Source organism: Chroicocephalus ridibundus, chromosome 2, assembly GCF_963924245.1.
Source record: "Chroicocephalus ridibundus chromosome 2, bChrRid1.1, whole genome shotgun sequence".
Classification (NCBI taxonomy): Eukaryota; Metazoa; Chordata; class Aves; order Charadriiformes; family Laridae; genus Chroicocephalus; species Chroicocephalus ridibundus.
Window position 1 is genome coordinate 30,356,521 of NC_086285.1, and position 20,397 is coordinate 30,376,917.

Below are 20,397 nucleotides of genomic sequence, written 5' to 3' on the forward strand. Positions count from 1 at the left end.
TCTGCTTTGTCAGTTGAAAAATAAGTGATGGTACTTTTTAAAGAAGAGAGACTGGGAGGGGAAGAGAGGGAGAGAGAGAAAAGCAGGGCGGGGGAAAAATAATGGGACTGCAAGAAGCGCCCTTGGCGGAGAAGGGGAAACGTGAGCACACGCACACATTCGTAACAATGAGAAAACTGTACTTGGAGAAAGGCACAGAAACCCTTATAGGGGAGAATGGGGTGAATTAACAAACAGAGCAAAAATGGAGAGAAGGACGCGGAGGGCACACAGAGAGCCTTCCCCCAGAGCAGGGCGGAGCATTATAGAAAACACATGAAGCACATGCAGATAAGTGGGTGCCATATAAGGAAAGTTTAGGGAGCTATAAAACTTGCGTAGTAAATTTAGACTGCAAAAAATAATGTACTGTGTAATCCCTTTCTTTATCTTGTTACTGGAAAAAAATCTGGAAGTGGGAACAGATGAAAACCAGTCTTGATTTAATAAGTAGCCTTTGACGATTTTGTGATGCTTTTGGTGATCACACAGTTTAATATCACTCTGTTTTGCATTATGTTGGGAAAATCTGGACTTCAAGGAGTTGAAAAGCAAGAATCAGCGCTGATGAAGATGTAAGAAGCTAAATAAATATTACTTAAAGGACTTCTCAAAGGGGAGAAAAAAACCAACCCTATGAATGTGCTGACCCTGTCTTGAGAATTAAGTTAGATGGTACAATTTAAAGCTTTGTTCCGACATCTGACAGACACGCTCCGCATGCTGATGCATAATATCTGAAGATTGTGTGCTTGAAAGAAAGCCTTTTCTGAGCTACATTCTATTTTTGTGAGAATAAAGCAGCTGCTTTTTGGAGCAGAGATCTTCTCGAGTGCTCAATCTTCTAGTTCAAGTTAAGTAGCAGCCAAGTATTGTGAGCAAATTTTGTGTGTGCTTCCTCCCAAGCTGCTGGAGTGGAGTGAAGCAAACTACTTTGACCATAAATTGTGGGAATGTGCGGTTTGACCCTGAGAGGTGGAAGTGAGTTTGCTGCTGTGCCTTCCTCCCAAGTTGTTACTGCCTCAGCAGTCCAAGAGCGTGGAAAGTTTGGGGCAATTTAAATGTGATTTGAAAAGAAATACAGATGGAGTAAAACTGTTTCTCTGTTAGAGAGACGATATGAATGGATCGCTGTGGTCCGTCCCTCATCATTTCTGAAGGAAAAAAACGTGGCTTAAGGAAACAGAAAAATGCAAACCCAAATGTAGCTTTACTAATGGAGCAATTGTAGCTGCAGCGCTGCCTTCCACAAGTAATAGCAGGTGGCTTTGTGCATTTGTTGTTTAGAAAATCTTGTTTTAAATGTTACATGTAAAGTGCCCGTATCATTCTGTAAATAAGTTGAAGTCAACAGTTGCGGTTGTATGCAACATACATACAGCAACACGGTAAGCACCACACTTACAGTGGCTGAAGATGCTTGTGATGGGCTTAAGAATTTGTTTTGCAACTTTAGTTTGGTGGGTTTTTTGGGGTTTTTTTTAGACAAGGGGAAAAAGGGTTTGGAGAGATCAGAGCTGTACAAAATGGGCACAGGCAAGATGAAATATGCTGATCCAACAGTAATAAATTATGTGTGTATTGTCTTAAAAGACCTTTTAGAACTCCATAAAAAAAAACTTACAACATTTCGTACAATATAAAATTAGGACAAAAATAACTTTCTGGGTATAGTATATGCCTGTGACCTAATTCATAATAAAAAATAGCAGAACAATGTACATAAAGAAAGCGCTGTGGCCAAAAAAAAGCGAAAAGTATTGAGTTACTCTTATATGCGGTGATAATGGCATAGTATAGCAGTCTCGCCTGTATATTAATATCCTGCAAAAGGATATTCATATAAAATCTGTTGCTCTGGTGCACCAGATAATTTCCAAATTACGCAAGACATGGGAGATTTAGCACAAAAAGGGTAGATACTGGCTTTTTTCCCTTTATTGAAGAAATTCTAAAAATTTCTGGTGATGATGTTCATGTTCATGCAGAAATTTTTGCCAGTCGTTTGAGCCATACTCTGATCAACGTGCCTGTGATCAATGGCTTTTATCCATGACAGTGACAGGAAAGGTGTATTCCTTTGCATTACACATATGAGATGAGATTAGTGTGGTGAATCTATATATTGAAGTTTAATTCCAGTTTTGATATTTTAATGAGGTTTTATTAATTACAGTGTTTTAAGAGTTGATTTTGAATACAATTCAGAGAATTCTGGGGTCAGAAAAAGCAGCTATTGAAAGGGTAGCTAAAAGAACGGCTTTTGAACGTTGGGAAATAATGAATGATGAGAAAGTAAAAGAGAAATACAATAATCTAGGAGAGTTTGATTTGAGAGGTGGAGAATTCAGTCCAAAGAGAGGTAGGATTAGTACACTGAGTAATGGAAATGTAGAAAATAGGTGTGTTAGAAAGGGGAGAATAATTCAGGTTCCAGAGGTCAGTGAATGATAATACCTTCAAATGGTGAAATGTTCTCCTGTTCGCTGTTTCGATTTGCATGTGATAAAGTTGGAAGAATAAATATGAAAAACATTATTTTTTTTTTTTTTATTTTGAAGGAGGTATCCAGAGAAAATGCGTGACCCTGTTTCCTTTCATATTTTGTTCAAACACTTCTACTAAAATATTAGCAATAGTAGCAACCTTGTTTTAAAATAACTGTAAAAGTGGGAATTTACCCTTTGACACCTGGAAATGCAGGTAGATTTCAAAGATGCAAGCTTGTTTTGTCAGTGCTGTAGTTTATTGAAAGATAGAGGGATAATAAATTGAAACAGACAGGTATTTATTGGAAACTTCTTGTAAATTTATTAGTTCCTTCATATTACGCAGTGTGTTGGAAGAAACAAAAGGACTGTGAAGCTAAAGAATGTAATTAAGTTTCTATGTTTGGAAAACAGAGATTTTTCTTTTGTTTCTGTCTTTAAGAGAAGGGAGAGGTTTTAGAGCTAGGTTAAGGTTTATTACCTGAACCGAGGTAGTTTCAGAGTCAGTGAGAATGAGACCCTGTTGTGTTAACAGTCTATAAACATAGAAGTCATCGTCTCCTTCTCAAGAGAGAGAAGAAATAGCCAAGGACAAAACAACGGCGTTACTTCTGTGACGGGCAGTGCAGGAGGTTAGCACGTGTACGTTAGGGGTTGCAACCCCTACATTACCAAAATTTCCTATCTTTGGAGAGGGCAGAGGAAGAGAGGAGGTTGTCAGATGTTAAATAAAATCCACATGAGGAGAGTGACAAAGGCAGAATAGAGAGAGGAAGGGAAATTCTACAACTGTAATCAGAAGTTTAAAGCCCATATTCTTACCTCATTAACTAACGCAGGGTAAAAAAGAATGGCAAAAAGTGATTGATCTCACGTACAAGTAGTTTGAGATAAACCCTGCATTTCTCCTGGGGGTTTACTTTGGCCACCTGTGAACTGTGGAGAACTCCAGGTAACCCGTCTTCACTAGATTTTACCGAATTCTGGCTAAGATGCTGTGAATACTGTCCAAGTACTCCCCTGGGGTGTAAGGAGAGTGGGGATGGGTTGGAGCCGCCGGTCAGCTGATGGAGGGATGTTCTGCGGTCTGGGCTAGAGGCACCTTCCATCTGGCCCAGGAAGATTTTTCCTGTTCAGCACAAAAAATGATACTCTGCGAGGCTACAAGCACTTCAGCACTTCAATAAAAATGTGCTAATTTCTTCCCATAGTCCTTCAGCCTTAAGAAGCTGCCTTCACGTTTCAGAAAGGGCTTTCCCCCCCCTGCTTTTTGTAAGTCTAAAAGGGGACAAATATTTCTACTTTGTTACTGTTAAAGTCTTTGTTAGTAACTTCGGCTTCCAATTCATTACTGCAGTCATGTTTTCAGAGCCTGGCGTGAGAGATAAACCCTTTGCAAATGAAGACAGCATCCATTTTCTTTCTACCTCAGGCCACGCAGAATTGATTGGGGTAATAAAATGACAGTACCATGTAATATACTGACGGCTCTTTAATTTGAAAACTAGTTCCAGGCTGATTCAAAACTTATTTAAAGCTAATTTATGACTTGTGTAATTTTCAACTGGACCAAGGTAAAGGATGATATATGAAAACTGATGCAGAGTTAACATAATGTATTCAAACCTGTCAGCTTGAAATCATCCATAAAGGGTTTGTGGGTTCGTGCGTTGATTTGTTTTCATTCTTTTTACTTTTGTTTGGGTTTAAAGTAACAATGGCAGAAAAAATAGTGGATGCTTGGCTAGTATAAATACCATTGTAAGACACTCTTTTTCCATCATTTTGTTTCAAATGCAACTTCTCACGCTTGCTAGCAAAGTATTTTATGCATAATTTTAATATATATATACATCAGTTCTCCATTTTCTTCAAAATCAGAAGCTGTGTAGAGTTTCTATTTCATATGAGTCAACATCTCTGCTGACAGTAACATGGATTGTTAAACGGTTACAGTATTTTGTTACCATAGCATTCCCTATGAATATCCATGTCTCTATATGTATATCTGTATCATATTTACATACACAATACATATTTGTGTACGTGTATTGATCTTGTATTTAATGGTCTGGTTTTTAAATGACAAAAAGTAAAAATAATCAAGTCCTCAAATTAAGCCACAACATCAGCATAGCATAAAATGTAAATATTTTCTTCTGAAATCTGTCACTTCGATATAGCTCACAAATGAAATCCACATCTGTTCTGTATGCGCTATTGATTTTTCAGTGTACTGTATCAGTGATACTTCTGCACAGCAAAGGACAAAACTAAAAGAACAATGTTTGCTTCTATTGCGGTAGATGCAAATAGCAAATATGCCACATGGGATGGAGGGGAGAAAAGAACGGAATGCTTTGAGGGAGGTGCTGCAGTTGGATGCACCGTGCATCTTTGATTTCTCATCCCCTGACAGTCATTGTCACCTTTGATCTCTGCTGACCTGAATTTTAAAAAAATAAAAATAAAACATGCTGACTGTCCAAGACTCAGAATTTAACCAGCTGCACTTTTGTGTCTGCTGCCAAGACAAGCAAGCAAGTTCCATTCCAGGACTAGAATATCTGCTTTGTTATATATTTGTGTCAACATGTAATTCAAATACTATTTTTTTTGCAGAACTGTGATTGATTCGAGCCAATGCAGTTATGGTATCTTAAACTGTGTGAATGTGTAGGTCATATGAACAGAGACATAGTTCAAAGCAGGGCTGTCTTTCCTGAATAAACACAGTAGAATGTCAGCACGTTTCATGTTTCCTCTTCAAGGTTTTGTAGGTCCAAGAAAGGATCATGTTCTGAGGAGCGAGTGTTGAGCAAAATTGGCATTGTGCAGGAGAAATGTAATTACTGAGCATTCTGAATTTATTTGTTTATGATCTAGTTATACTTGATAAAGAATTTCTGTATTTTCAGCAAACTAGAAGTACCCCTTAGTGGTTTTCCCCCATACTTTATTAAATACTATAATTAAATATTGTGATCCATTAGAAAGCTATGTCTTGTTCTGTCCAACTTGAAAATGCAGATATGTGAGCTTTCATATGTAGGTTGGAAAATATAATAGTATTTTAATGAAATGGGGGAAGGCTTAAGCACTAGAAAAGATGTGTACCAAATTACTTACTGTGTAGGTTACATGTCCATGAACTGTCATGTCCATCAGTGCTACGCTTGAGGCTTGCAGATCAATGAGAAGTGCCATTGACATGGTTTTCATCATGGGAGGCATTGAAAAAAGAAAGAAGTGACTTTTTGCAAAGTCAGTCCCGGGTGTTATGATTTACATAATAATGAGGAACAATAGGAAACTAGTTTTAATTATTTTTGAAATACATTTTTCCTTTTAAGGCTTCTTCAATAAAAATGTTGGTTTAGGTCAGAGATATAGATTTCTTGCTTTTCTTTACAAAAGTAAACAATGATAATGCTTTTTCAGGTTGTTTTATTTGCTGAGTACAGCAAGAAGTCAAGGGACCAGGATTTGTTACCAGAACTATTGCTCATTTGGCCATGAATTCATAACACACTGAGAAGCAGCTTTGTGAAAGTTCTCACTTGCACCTTGCAGCATTTTTATTGTTGTGCCTTACCTGAAAGGATCTCATTCTCCTTACTGAATACTTTTATTTCTGAAAGCTGTGCTTCACATGCTGCCAGACTAGTTCAGTGCAACACAGATAGCCTTTCTTACATGTGTTCAGGTTCTATACAGTTTTCCCGAGAACTTACGGCAGTGTGAAAAGAAATAATAAAGCCCGTGTAATTGGAAGGGGAGATGCATTTTCTGCCTTCAGTTTCTGAATAATAAAGTAAATTTGATTTCCATCCATCTCCTTAAAAGTGGAAGTGTTATATTAGCTAGTTCTTAAGAAAACTATTGAGAAGGATGGCCAAGCTGCTTGGAAAGAAGATATTCGAGACTTGGAAGAGAATCCATGACATGCTGGTCCTGTTGAGGCAAGAGGAACGGAATAGGAATGTATGTTTACCAAACTGCAGTTGTTCAGGCCATTTTTGAAAATAATTGTTTATTACTTTCAAAAATCATAGAAACAAAAAAAAATGTTGCTATCATTATCTGGCCACAGGTAATAGCAACATAATAGAAGTTTGTTCAGACACAAAAGACAGGCACAATTCAAGGAGAGAGAAATCACTGAACCAAAGAATTCAGACAAATACATAATTTTCTCCCAGCAGATGTGGTTGTTACTTTTGTTTTTGTAAGTAGCACAGAAGGGCTTCTGGAAACATATTGAGCTGATAAATTGCATGGCGATGATTTAACTTCCCGGTTCTCAAGGAGAAAGCAAAACAGTCCTGTTCAGTACTCGGAGCCAGTTCGTGGCTAATTGGGTCAACAAGAAGAGATAATCTCATCATCATAGTTTACTGGGAACCAAACTGAGGCAGCCTTTGAGAGAGAGAGAGGACATTTGCCTGGGCAGGTCCAGATCTGCTCGGGAAAACAGCAGGCTGACTGGATGAACATGATGCAAAATTTATTTTGACGGCATGCAGAGCATGGGGCTTTTGTACAGTTGGTAGAGGAAAATCGGGCTTTTATTATCAGAATGCTAGAGACGTTTCTCCTTATAGTTCACTGTGTTTAGCCGTGGTGTCGATATTCTTGTGAGGAACTGAGAAAGATGAAAAATAACGTGTTATTTTCCCTGTCATGGAATTATTTGGGATGGTAGCTCTACCAAGGTGTCTCATTTTTCCTTTTGTTCCACAGACCCAGTGCTTATGCCCGTAAAACAGTTCGGTGCAATGGCAGTTGGATGTCATTGTTAACATTTTAATTGATGGCATTCTTTATTCTTTGCTGAAAGCTCATTTTTCCTAAAATGTCTTCCTCATACCAAACCCTAAACTTAAGGTGGTAAGACACAGAATGGGCCAGAATATCCTTTTTCTAAGTCACAGGGAGGTGGTGCAACGAGAAAGGCATAAAATGCTTTATTTGAAATGTTTAATCTCAGAAGCTATTTTAAAGGGATTCACCTGCAAAGGTGTATGAAATAGGGGTGTTAGAGTGTTCCCCCTCCAGGTCCAAAGAGATTTTTCCAACTTTCTAGCCACCAGAAACACCCTCCATGTATTAATTCTTTTACAATATCTGGTCTTGCCTGTGATTCTCCGTGTGATTCATTAATGGTTGTTAGACCACAGCCTTCACTTTTACCCTTCCAACAGCCAAACACACATTGGGCTAAACTGCAAATGCAAAGTATTATCATTATGAAATTTTGATTTACTTTTTTAGAGGTTGTTATGTTGAAAAACTTAATAATGAGCTTTGCAGCTTGCAGTTTCCAGAAGTATAATCCTGATTTCCCTGCAATTAATGACTGTATAGAGAAAGTGATATATCAAAAGCACATATCCTGAGTGCTAACTGATGACATCTAGAATATCTTCTGTAATGAGTATTACAAGGATAGTAGAGATAGTACCGATTAATGGATTTTTTTCTCAGTAGTAAAATATCTCAGTCTATGCAGTTATCAAAAACACTGTGTGAAGCAGTGAAGGTATTACAGTGGTTTTTGTTTTGACTGTTCTAGTCATGTTGCATTGCAAAGGTACTTTAGAAAACAGAATGTAAACTACTTATTTTATTTATTTTACTGTAGTGTTAAAGTTACTAATAGACAAGTCTACTAACTTTTCTAACTTTAACAGGTTGTGTGCTATATTGGTTTGCAGCGATTGGTAAAATACATTTGTGGGGGGTTGTTCTAGCATGGTCCCAGCTGTTTTGCAGAAACCTTCATCTTAAATAAGGGGATGAAATGTAATGTTCCCTCCCTTGCAGTTCAGGAGCAGGGGTAGGTATGGGCGAAACAAGCATGCTTATTCAGAACTTTGCAATTCTGAAATGCTATATAGCTATTTAATAATTCTGATAATGCTTTTGTGATGAAAATATTACTGTTTTAAGAGAAAATATGTGATGCATGTTTTTGCCTCTGGAGTAAAAGAAGTTGCCCAGAGTAAAAAGAGTAGAGTTTTAGACCTCAAGTATTTTTAATTTCTCTGTCTGTGCTTAGAGCGCAGTTCCTCTAAAAAGTCTCGTTTTCTTGGCGTGCCACGTCAACACGCTGCTGAGGGGTCTATTTGTCTCTGTTGCCCTCAGGACTCCGAGCCGTCAAATGAGGTGGTCTCAGAGGCCCCAGGTAACGTGGTACCCTCTACCTCAAGAAGTAGCTCTGAAGAGCTTGTATCGGTGGCACAGAAACGTCCAGAAGAGGTAGGACATTCTGTGTCTATTCTTTTCCAAGTTTAACTGTTGGGGGATACACGTTTGCCTCTGTTTTTCATGCTTAGTGTTGTTTTACTCATAGCAGAGACTTTTTAAAGCTAAAGCTCAATCTTATCCTCCCATACCAACAACATGAAAGACGAGGTTAAATCTCAGTACCTATATGCCAAGTACATTCCATCTGCTGCCTTTTTGATACTGTTGCTTATTATCAGTGATTGGGGAAGTATTTTTTCTTGTTCCTGTCTTCCATGCCGTGGCAGTAACAGGAGTCCCACTAGATTCTGGCTAATTAAACTTTATGACACTAAAGAGTCAGAAGTAGAATCTGTACATAGGTATATAGGTAGATGTAAAGCTTTTGTCATCCTTCATTAAATTTAAATACGGCTAACTGCTGGCTTGTGCAAAGGAAAGACCCCCGCTAATATTGTGTCTTTTTTTTGTGCCTTTGTTTTCCAAAAAATGATACGAGGTGCTAATGATGTAGTATGATCAGAAGTCCATAGTCCCTGTCGTTACAAGAAAAGGTACTGGCTTGTAAGGTAGTTCCATAAAGTAGCCAATGACTTGGGTTTTATTCTGTCCCTGCAACGCATACTTGTCACAGTACGCCATACCTGGAGGAGAGGTTGTCTGCAGAATTCAGACTCAGAATTTGGTTTTATGGTGGCAGTCATCCTTTCAGAGAACCATTATTATCCTTAAGTTAACCCTTCCTGCGAGAAGGAAGTCCTTTATTTGGAGTAGCCTTAACGTTATTAACCTTGGCTTCCTCAAACAGTTTAGATGTTATTATTAAAGATATTGCAAGTACCAGCTAATATAAAGACTAGTATTTCCTGCTTTTTTCTCAGATTTCTTTTGACTATAATCTTCCCAGTAGAGTATGCGATACTAGCCATAGGAAATACAGTGCAATTTATTAGTTCTTAGTGCAGCCTTTAGATAATTATCAAATACCTTCTTGAATTTCTCCTTTCCTCTGATAGTCTTGTCACTTTGTCTGAAGAAGAGGGAAGTCCGCAGTACAGGGCCAGAAGAATTCTTAAGAGTGTTTTCTGGATTAAGACCAAATAGGTACTTCACTTATTTTGGAGTATCACCACATATTCTAAGATAGAAAGCCAGGTTCTCACATCTAAGCAGTCCTGAGGATGGAGTAATGTGAGCTTTTAGCAATACTTTTGTATGTATTCTTCAGTAGCAAAGGGACCTCTAGTCTATGGAGGGCCATGGGTTCCACCTCTGAAGTCTCGGCTTTGCCAGATTATTTTAGTTCACTGGAGAAATATTGAGATCACAGGTGATACTTAAAAATAAAAATAGAGGATAAGTGCTGCAGAAAGAGGAATGAAACGTGGTTAGTTAGTAAAAGGCAACCGAGAGGAAGATGGGTATACAGTTTTTGGCTTTGTGGAACAAAACCAGCTAAACTCTGGGGGAGAGGAAACTTCAGAGAATTGAAAGATGGAAATACACCCTTTGGATTTTAAGAAATACCTCAGTAATAGTTTATGATGAAGCTGTTTCACTCAATGTGGGGTCATAAAGTATTATATGTATTTTATAAGGGAAACAGACTTTCTTCAATCATATTTACTGCAGTTTATATAAAAACAGAGAGAGGTGAGTCAGAAGGAGTTTTGTGGTTGGATTTGCAGGGAACCTTGAGAGGGGAGCACCAGTATCCTGAATTTCCAAATTCAGAACCCACCGTGAAACAACCCATCTAAGTTACGCATGGGTAAGTCAGCACGGTAAACAAACGTTTGTGAGTTACACCCTAAAAGCAGGTCTTTTGCAAAACAAAACAAAAAACAGTGTTTGCAGAGCTTTACTTCAACTAATGCCTTATTATTTCTTATGTTATTTGAAGTCTCCTGGTACATCAAGCCTTTATCTTCTTTCAGTATCTGCTTAATGAGTTAATATTTGGAATTAACTACAGCTGCTAACTGATGCATTATTTATATAATAATTTATGTCTCATGTTCAACCCATCAGTATTGGTGAGAAGGCAATTGTTACAGAAAAGCTTAAATGCTGCCACGGAAAAGAGAAATAGGAGAAAATTTTAAAGAAGGTAAAATGGCTAACAGACTAAGGATTTCAGGAAGGTGGAGGAGAATTGAGAAAGATCTGGAAAGTGATGTTCAAAAAGAGTCTTGGACTTGCAAATGTGAGGAAAGAACAATTTCTAGTAGGTGAAAAGTGAGGAAAATCCCATGAGTGACCGCGTTAATTTGTATAAACCATAGTTTTTTCCTGCTTACAATTTGTTTTCCTCTTAGATAGGCCAGTCTGAATCTAACACTTGGCTATTTGTGTCATTAGTTTTAACTTTCTGGAATGTCATTTGATCACTCAGATGAGGCTTTGTTTTGCTTGTCCAGTTGTTCCTCCTAGTAGAAATGATGGTTGAATTTTGATTTCTACTTAACATGAAGGCAGCATGGCATCCGCTCCTCTTATTCCCTCCCTTCTTCCCAGCCTCTTTTCATGCTCTAAAATCAGATTTAACTCTGCATGGGATCGGGACAGTGTCCAGCTACGTCGCATATGACAAAAGCCACTGCAGAAATAATTAGCGTGTTGGGTTTAGATTTAGATACCTGTGAAATTTGTGTACCTGTGAAGGATTCGGGAAAGCGTGTGTATTCATCAGTGCATTTCAGATGCAGAAACACTTTGGGTTATAAAATAACCAAATTGTGTTTAGCGTTAGAAAGATAACTTATTCTGTGTTTTCAAAAGCTATGCAATCCTCAATAAAATTTAAATTTTATCGATTTGAATGCTTGAATGATTTAATTAGTTTCCATACTAAAATAAGGAAATGTCCTGTGTGATTGATGAGTTAATATTGTATATATTTATTGTCTTTTTTAAGAATAGGAATTGAAAAGTGGAATTAAAAGAAAAAAATGATGAATTGAAAGGGGACAGGTGTGTGCTGTCCTAATTTCAGTGTCATTTCATTAGACCTTCTTAGCAGTTTCTTAGGAAACTGTAGAATAACACTGCTTTTCATAGAATGTTACAGTAAATTATATTGTTTTGGTGGTTTCCCTCCAACAGTAATGCTTAAAATAGGAATTTTGTCCCCACAACCATTTCAAAATTCAAACCTTCACTATTGTTAGTATGGCTTGAGTAAATACATTGAATGATATGTGTGATATCACACATTCTTTACCATGAACTGATGAAAGAAAATTCTCTGGACGTGTTGATTACCTAAGACTCAGAACTTTTAAAATGTTTTAAATGTACAGATACACCTGTTTGAATAACACTGTAATCGTTTGATAAAATTGAAAGGCTGATGAATTAGATTTCATGACCCTTACTCTGTTTTTTTGTGGGCACTTTCATTGTGCATCTGGCAGTTGCAGTACATTTAGTAAATGTGTTTACATAGTTCTTCAGAGGCATATACAGTGATGTTGAAGAAGGCAAAGGTTTGTTGTTAAAGTGATTTTGCTTTCCTTTTTTCATATAGTGGCTGAAGAGCAGGACGGGTGGGCTGTATCTCGATACCATTTCTTATAAGCAGCACTTTAATGTACGGGGAGTGGTGGTGCCAGTTATCTAAGTAAGAAGAGACTAGTTTTAACAGTTCCCTTAAACCTGAGGCTCGTAAGAGGCATATCCTCTTCTTTAATTAGAAGTAAAATAGAAATACATGAGTTATGTGTATTAATTTCCTTCGCCAGTCCTGTGGAAATCAATTAATCATGTTTTAATAGTGTAAGCCTAGAGGCTAACAGAGCTGTTCTTTCTGAATGGCTGCATTGCCAAAGCAGTACAGATACGGATGAAATGCTGTGCCATTCTCGCTCCTGGATGAAAAAACTGAATTGAACAACCAACCAATCAACCCCCTACTTTCCCCTGGAAAAAAGCATGTATATGCGTTCTGGAGCATTTTAGGGTAAAATATTAATGGTGTGATGGTAGCATATGAACATGAATAGCTTATATATCTGTGATGCTTTCGGAGTGGTGTATTAAAGCTATAAAAGCTGTGTAAAGCGTTGTGATTCTCAACTAAAGAAAGATTAAGATAGGTTTTCATTAATCTGTCTCTGAACTATTAGACATTCAGTGCTTGCAGTTTATCTGGGTAGAGCACAGACTTTTTTCCATTAGTAATGCACAGCTGAGGTATAGTGTTTTGTTTTATAGGAAAAGATGTGTCCCACACTTAAGTCATCTGCCATTAGTCATAAGTATGGTACAGGCAGCTTAAAAGGTTTATAGAATTCAGTGTTAAAATCTTTGCATTATTCTTGGAAAATCTGGGGGAGCCATCTGCATTATTTCATATATGAGCAAAGAGAACTTTTGGTAATTTTTATGAACACAATTGGCAGCTGATACTATCTTTCGTTTCTTGAGTTATCTTTCTTCCTTGGTCTCTGGATAAAACCTTTCCCAACAAGTCCTGCTGCCGCTTCAAGTTGGTAAGAAAAGGAATTTTTTTAAAAACCCAAAGCTATAAACTTCAGCAGAGCATCCAATCCATCCTTATGCTATTTTATTAGACTGAGGTATTGGCTTTTTAAACAAGGTGTGATGTAACATGTTCTGAAATAATTGAATAAGAATTCCATGGCAAAGCTTGTAATAATGCACATGTGATATTTTCTCCATCTGTTATTATTAGAAGACTGTTAAATAACTAGATTTCCATCACCAACATCTTTCATTTGAGAAAATAACTCAATCATCATATAGAATAAGCATTGGCAGGGAGACAGATGATCTGTGCTGTTAGAGAACACAAGAAAACGTTAGAGAAAATATACATTTATATATCTATCTATATGTATACATGCAAAGGTTTTATGCTTGTGAAAAGGCTGTGCATTCCTTTCTCAATTTCATAGGCATAACAGTATTTTCCCTCTGTTCTGTGTATCTGCTAGCTTGGACTCATGTAACAGAATTGTGTCAGACTGTTGTTGCTGTAAGTAAATTGTTCTTCCTGACACACTGCTAACTGAAAAAGAAATCCAGTTACCCACATAGAGTGGGTTGGACTGTGTATTTACTCTTGAACACTCAATTTTTTTTGTTTAACTTCTGAAGAGCTTTCCTGCTCCAGAAAGTCACCGGAAATTCCCATGCTGTATGGATCTAGCAGACTGTTTCCTGATGAAAAATCATAAGTGATAATTTACTAGTTGTCCTGTATCATAGGTGAATAATCCCCCTTTATATCAGAAGTTGTAGGGCTGTGATTTTGTCAGAGGCTGATTTGTACTCTGAACCTGCTGCTACACTGAGATCAGGATGTTCGTTTTGTGCGACACCACAAACGCTACATGGCATACTTTAACAAGAAGAAAACATATTAGGTCATCTGCGTGTCATCCATCCCCTAGTAAGACATAGGATTGATCCCTCCGGTGCATTTGTTAGTACTTTATTCTGGTTTTAAAACTTCTGAACAGTCATGATTTTCACATTTTGGGAGCCTTTTCCTTTACACTCCTGTTCAAAGGACCCTATGGATTATTTATTGTACCCCTCCCCTTCGTTTTCTTTGACTGGCAACGAAGAGTTGCGACAGATTACAGATCTAGAAATGCTATGCATTTAGAGTATTTTCTGGACCTAAGTCAGATTCATTGTAGAGAAGACTGAAATTTGGTTACTTGGCTTAAATTTGGTCATTTGGCCCGTAATCCAGCTCCTTGCATCGAAGTGTGGGTTCCAACCATCAGTCTCATTTATCGAAACAGGGGAGTTGAGTCACCTATGCAGATCATTTGGCACTCAGGAGATTTGTTTGATTTTACTTTTTATGCTTCTACAAGTAATTATTACAATTACTGAAGTTCCCATTAATATTTCATAACAAAAGTGCTAAGCCACATGCCTGAAAAGCCTTAGAGTCTAACAGTGTTAAAAGTGAATCAGTAATGAGCGGAGAAGAGAACATAATACCTTTGACTACTGAAGTGATTCCTCTGCAAAATAAACTGGGAAATACAGTAAGCATGGAAATGCTCTGGAGTTAGGAATTCATATTTTCCATCTAATCTCTTCACCTGGCTGTTTTATGTAATCTTCTTAATAACAAAACGTAAAGGTCGCAAGGTGGTTGGAAAACGCTGTCACGCAGTTCTGCTTCTGAAGTCAAAATTTATTTATGTATATTTAAGCTGTAAATGGCCTTACAGAATGAGGGCTCCTCTTAGAAGAACATTATTAATTTAAAAAATGAATTAGGTCTGTTTAAAATTTCCACAAATCCAAGACATTTTTCTTTATTTAACCTTTTCACAGTCTCTGCCCTTCTTTAAAGTACATTCAGTCCTATATCATCTGTTACTCAGGAAGGTATTTAATACATGACTTGGCATCATTTGCATTATACAAGAAGATTAACTTTACAAGCTCTGCTATTAATCTGAGTAGCTCTACATATTGACCTATGAAAGAACATAATTAAGTTAGCTTAATTAAGTTAATTAATTGTTACACTCTGATGAACTTACTATTGAGAGGAAATTAAAGGCAAATAGAAAATGGCATTCATTGGTTTGAAATCATATTTTAAAGGATTTTACAAAGATACATTATATTTAGATGACGAAATTATCTATTGTGTAATAACCAAAGCAGAGGCAATTAAAAATGTCAAAAGCTAAGAATCCCGGCAGTATTCTCTCTTATTGCTTGACATGCAGCCATATCTCAAAAAGCAATTAAAAAAACGTGCTAGAACTTTAGAAAATAACTGTTGTGGGTGGTTTTTTCCCCAATACCCGAATAATTGAATTCAGAAACTGACACCGCTGTCTACACATGGACTACAGAGAAAAGCAGACTATAAAAGTTAGGTAAGTGTTATAATCTGATACCACACTCTCCTTTTGGGGAGAGAAAAGGGGAAAGGATTGAAGGACAGCGCAGGGCAGCAAGCAGTGCCCCGTCAAACGTACGTACTCGCACATCAGCGTAAGAATGTCTTTCTCAAGCAGCGATGGAGGGGAAAGGGGACACTTCTGGAATTTTCTCCAGCAGCTGAATCGGCTGTCAGGAGTGCCTGCGAGTTGGCTGCAGGAAAGCGCTTCAGGGTTACGGCACAGATCCTGTGCACGGAGAGACCCCCCTCATGACTCCAACATCTGGGGCGTGTTCATCAGTCTTCGTATGCACTGGTGGGTACCCTGGAGATCATCAATTCCAAATAGCCGTCATGAATAAGAAGTAAGAGAAAAATGGCAAAACATGCACAAACGTGCCACAATAAATGCTGCCAAAAAAGCAGTTTATTAATCTGTGAGATTCATTAATTTTACCATGGCTTTAGTTTGAAATGATTTTGTCTGAACAATCATTAGTTCTCTACTATTTTTTTTTCCCCAGATATATGGGTTTTCTGGATGGCATCTTCAGTGAAGTTAGGATTTCATATTTTCTTTCTTTTATAAAAAGTATTATTTTAACTCAAGTGAAAACATTATTTTCCCTGAGGTATTATTCTTTGGCATTTCCAGGTCACATGAAAAGGTCATTGATCTGTGGGTACATTCTCTGGAAAAATAGCAGCATTGAAAACGGGAAGCCAGTGTCATTTCGACTCACTTGTGTACAAATTTCTATTCATATTCTGAATACAGATAGGTTGGAAATTCATTCCTTCAAAGAGGAAAAAAAAAATCTTTCCTTGAATCATACTAGGTTCTTTTTCATTTGAAAAAAAAAAAAAAAAAGAAATCTGAAACATTCCTTAAAATGGATAGGATCAGAAGAAACAATTAAATTACAGCTACTGTATATTTATTAAGACATGTTGTTCTTCTTTAGCACCTTGCTCATAAAAAAATAGTTTTAATTTTTGTAAATTCAATTTGAAAAGAACATGTTGTTATATTTGGCCACTTTAAAGTGTTATAGAGCGTTAAACAACCAGCTATATTCTAAGAAGAAACAACAGCTTTGATTTCAGCTTAAATGACCTGCTTTAAATATTCTTTTTTTTTTTTTTTTTTTTTTGGCTAGAGGAAGAGAGTGGAAAATGGAATGAAAAATGAAAATTAAGCAAGCTTTAGGTGGGAATATAGCAGCAAGTTGTACAAGTTGAAGGCTGTTTTCCACCTGCTGTATGTTTTGATAGCTGTACTGATGTCAGTGGACTTCGGTGTACCTGTGTGCACTGTCTGCTCAGCTCTGACTGGATTGTTCTGAGGTGTTCATGCCATGGCACGGCACGATGCCATGTAAGCTACTGTTGTCATTTGCTGTGCAGCATGCGTGAAACACAATGGAAATTCTCTCCTGGAGGAAAGGAAACGTAACTCCTTTCTTCAGTATGTTCTGTACACGCTCTTAGTGTTCTTTTTTCTTTCTTTTCTGAGGGATTTTTTTTATCTTCTCTCTTATCTGTAATATTTGAATGAAAAATTAAGCAAATACGTTCTCTGGTCATTGTAGGCAGTGTAAATATTAGACCTCACATTGCACTGTGAACAAAGCAATGATCTTCTTTTTTAGGTGATATATAATGTCAGAAATTTTCTGGTTTATTTTAATGTGACAGGTTGAAAATATCATCAGAACCCTTTTACGTTATTAGAGTCTAGATTTTGGATAATGAAGCTTGAGCAGAGTTGAAAATTTCAATGTCATCTTTAAGGTAGTGAAGGTAAGCAGAGGTCAGTCAGTAGTCATTAATAACGTAGGTGATATAGATTTTTCCCTACCCACTTGTTTCAGGGTTATCTCTGAACTGCGGTGCAATCCCAATAGTGTCGCAATGCTGCTTCATCAAAGTATTGTTTCTGTAAATTTCTCTCACTGTTAAGCAGAATATTTAGACATTGAAGAGTTTGTATTACCTAATATTTTAGCACAGTAGGATCAGTGATGTGTTATTTATGAGAACGGCTCTTTTTGCTATTAATGTGTACTTTTGTGATAGTCATATATACATTAATCTACCCTAATTAACAGTAAATTAAAATTAAATTTATGTTAATGCCAAGTATGTATTTTCTGAAGACTGTGAAGTAGATTAACACACACCATTATCTTTGATAGCCCTCATTGACCTGCTAAATCCTTCTTACGTGAACAGTTTTCCTATAATTTTTTTTTTTCAAAGTGGCTACTCAGCTATTTTAGCCTCCCAAAACTTCTAGATTACCTGGAATATCCAGAAGTACGTATTCTATGCTATAGTTACGGGCTTCGTTTTAGAAACGGTGAAAATGTTACTGAAAATACAGTTAAATTCAGAGAGACTTGGACTATGATGACGAGCAGTGTGTCTGGGCAGTTAGTTACCCATTATCCAGTCCTGATGTGTTTTACTCTGGTAAGATTCTTGTGCAAATTGGTTGAAGTCAGCACAGGAAATTAGCACACACCTTCTGTCAGTAAAGATACTTCTGTGTCCTCTCGTAGGGACCGCTTTGGTATTATTCTGTATTCTCCATATACGCAAAAGAGGTGGAGATATGCCGACTGCACAACCTAGCTGGCCAAAATCATTTGTCTAAACCTCCATAGATTGTGCCAGTTCACTCAGTTCAGTGAGAAACATGCTTGCAGAGTGCTTTTCAGGGCAGATTAGGCTTTAACCTAGCGGAATGTGTTTCACTGCTGGCTAAGACAGGGCCTGGAGGTGCTCTGCAGGTCAGTAGCTAGCAGAGCGAGTCCTTAGTCAGTTTACACCAGCCCAAGCCCACGCCGCTGCTGAAACGGCAGTCTTTTGGGGAGGGGTTGATTGCAAGGGCATGTAGCGATAGGACGAGGGGCAATGGTTTTAAACTAGAGCAGGGTAGGTTTAGATTAGATATTAGGAAGAAGTTCTTTACAATGAGGGTGGTGAGACACTGGAACAGGTTGCCCAGAGAGGTGGTGGAGGCCCCATCCCTGGAGACATTCAAGACCAGGCTTGATGAGGCTCTGAGCAATCTGGTCTAGTTGAAGATGTCCCTGCTTACTGCAGGGGGGTTGGACTAGATGGCCTTTAGAGGTCCCTTCCAACCCAACACATTCTATGATTCTATGATTCTGTTCCCGCAGCCCGCCTGATGGTCTTCTTGGACCAGAAGATGAGTGAGTTGGGTTGGTGGGCTGATCTGGCAGACCATGGGGTGACATCCACAGGAGCCATGGAGCACAACCTCCCTCTTTAGTGGCTGCCTACAGTTAAATGGTCCAGGGCTGAGAGTGAGACTGCATTGTGATTTCAGTGCTCTAGAAAAATTAAATTGAAATAAACCTCAAAAACCCATTAGTGTTTCTGGCTTTAGTGTATTGGGCAGTTTTTCTGTATTTATCCATTCAAAAGGAGCGCTTTTTCCTCATTTTACAGCTCTCCTCTCAGTTCACCCCACAGGAATGGGCTTCTCATATTTGGGTTGTTCAGGAGGTTGACTAAAATTAAGAGCTACTCCTTAATGTTGTAACTAATGAAAATCCTGCTCTTCTTTCTACAAATTAGGATCAATTACTACTTGTAAGATTTTCAGACAGGTGATTAGTTACACAAAATTTAGGCTGTGATTTGGAATCATGAACCGCAGGCGTTGGAATGCACAGAAAGTGGTATATGTGTGCTTGCATCCTTGTGACGTTTTTCGTGATCTTTATCAGAAGAAATCTTTTTAGACTATTAGTGCACAGAGGCGTAACTGCACCTTGCTCGTTGGAAAAATGGCACTGTTGGTTTGAATTCAACAAAACAGAGGGAACCATGTTAAAATCTAGGACTCTAACCTGAGCATCCTCTCTCCAAAAACAGAGTAAATTTAAGTAGTAGGTTCTAGTTTGGGGTAGATTAAAAAATTAAATTTGAAATCTAATTAAATGAGCAGTCATCGTAGAAAGTTGCCTTAAATCCGTACAATTGAATTACAATAGTATTATTCCCTGTATGTTTTCCAAACCATTGATTTTACTTGACTCCAGTTTTCTCCAAATTTTCGACAGACTTTTTGCATGTGGGCACTCACTATAGGTAAACTCAATTAATCCAATATTGGTCACACAGAGTGGGTATTATGAAGATAAATATCCATAGTTTAGAAGGATAAAGACAGGCCTTTAGAAAATACCTTCTTAGAGAAGTGTGGAAAATTAAACACAAAGTCAAGAGTAAGGGCGTATTTGTTCTAATGTAGCTCTGAATCTGGCAGGCATAATACTCAAAACGGAAGAAAAGGTATGAAAAAGTAGGAAGCATGAAGAAAGGGAACATAAAGAAAGGAGCAGAGAACTTTTTCCTGCATTTTAGGTGCTTATTTTTATTCTCATTTTCTGACAGTCTTTATTTATATAGTTAGCTCTGGGAAAAAGATCTCAGTAAGTCAGCATTTAAAAATGGAGTCACCCATAGAATATAATTTGTGTATGTGCATGCTGTGCAAAATTTAAGATGTTTGTTTCTGAAAAATGTTGCTTGTTTTAACAGCCTCTTTATAGTTTCAAGGGTGGTATGTGAAATGGGGATAGAGGCAAAAATGATGCAGTGTCATTCAGAGCATGTGGATAATCCAAAAGGCCCCATTGTTCATATTTTCGCCTGATAAGCAGCAGAGTAAAAATAACCCAATTTTGAAGTCATGTT

The 20,397-nt window shown here is 37.6% G+C and overlaps 1 protein-coding gene across 3 annotated transcripts in view; it reads left to right on the plus strand.

Annotated features, from left to right (window-relative positions):
• Positions 1-20,397, plus strand: part of PHF14 (PHD finger protein 14) — a 168,092-nt gene that overhangs the window by 124,214 nt on the left and 23,481 nt on the right. The window contains exons 18-19 of one of the 3 annotated variants that reach the window (XM_063324914.1): positions 8,676-8,789; positions 10,466-10,548. The exons of 1 other annotated variant lie outside the window; for it this stretch is intronic. In XM_063324914.1, coding sequence (XP_063180984.1) covers positions 8,676-8,789; positions 10,466-10,537 — 186 coding nt within the window. In that variant the 3' untranslated portion in view covers positions 10,538-10,548. The remainder of the gene's footprint in view (positions 1-8,675; positions 8,790-10,465; positions 10,549-20,397) is intronic. One more of the 3 variants, XM_063324913.1, reaches the window with a different exon arrangement.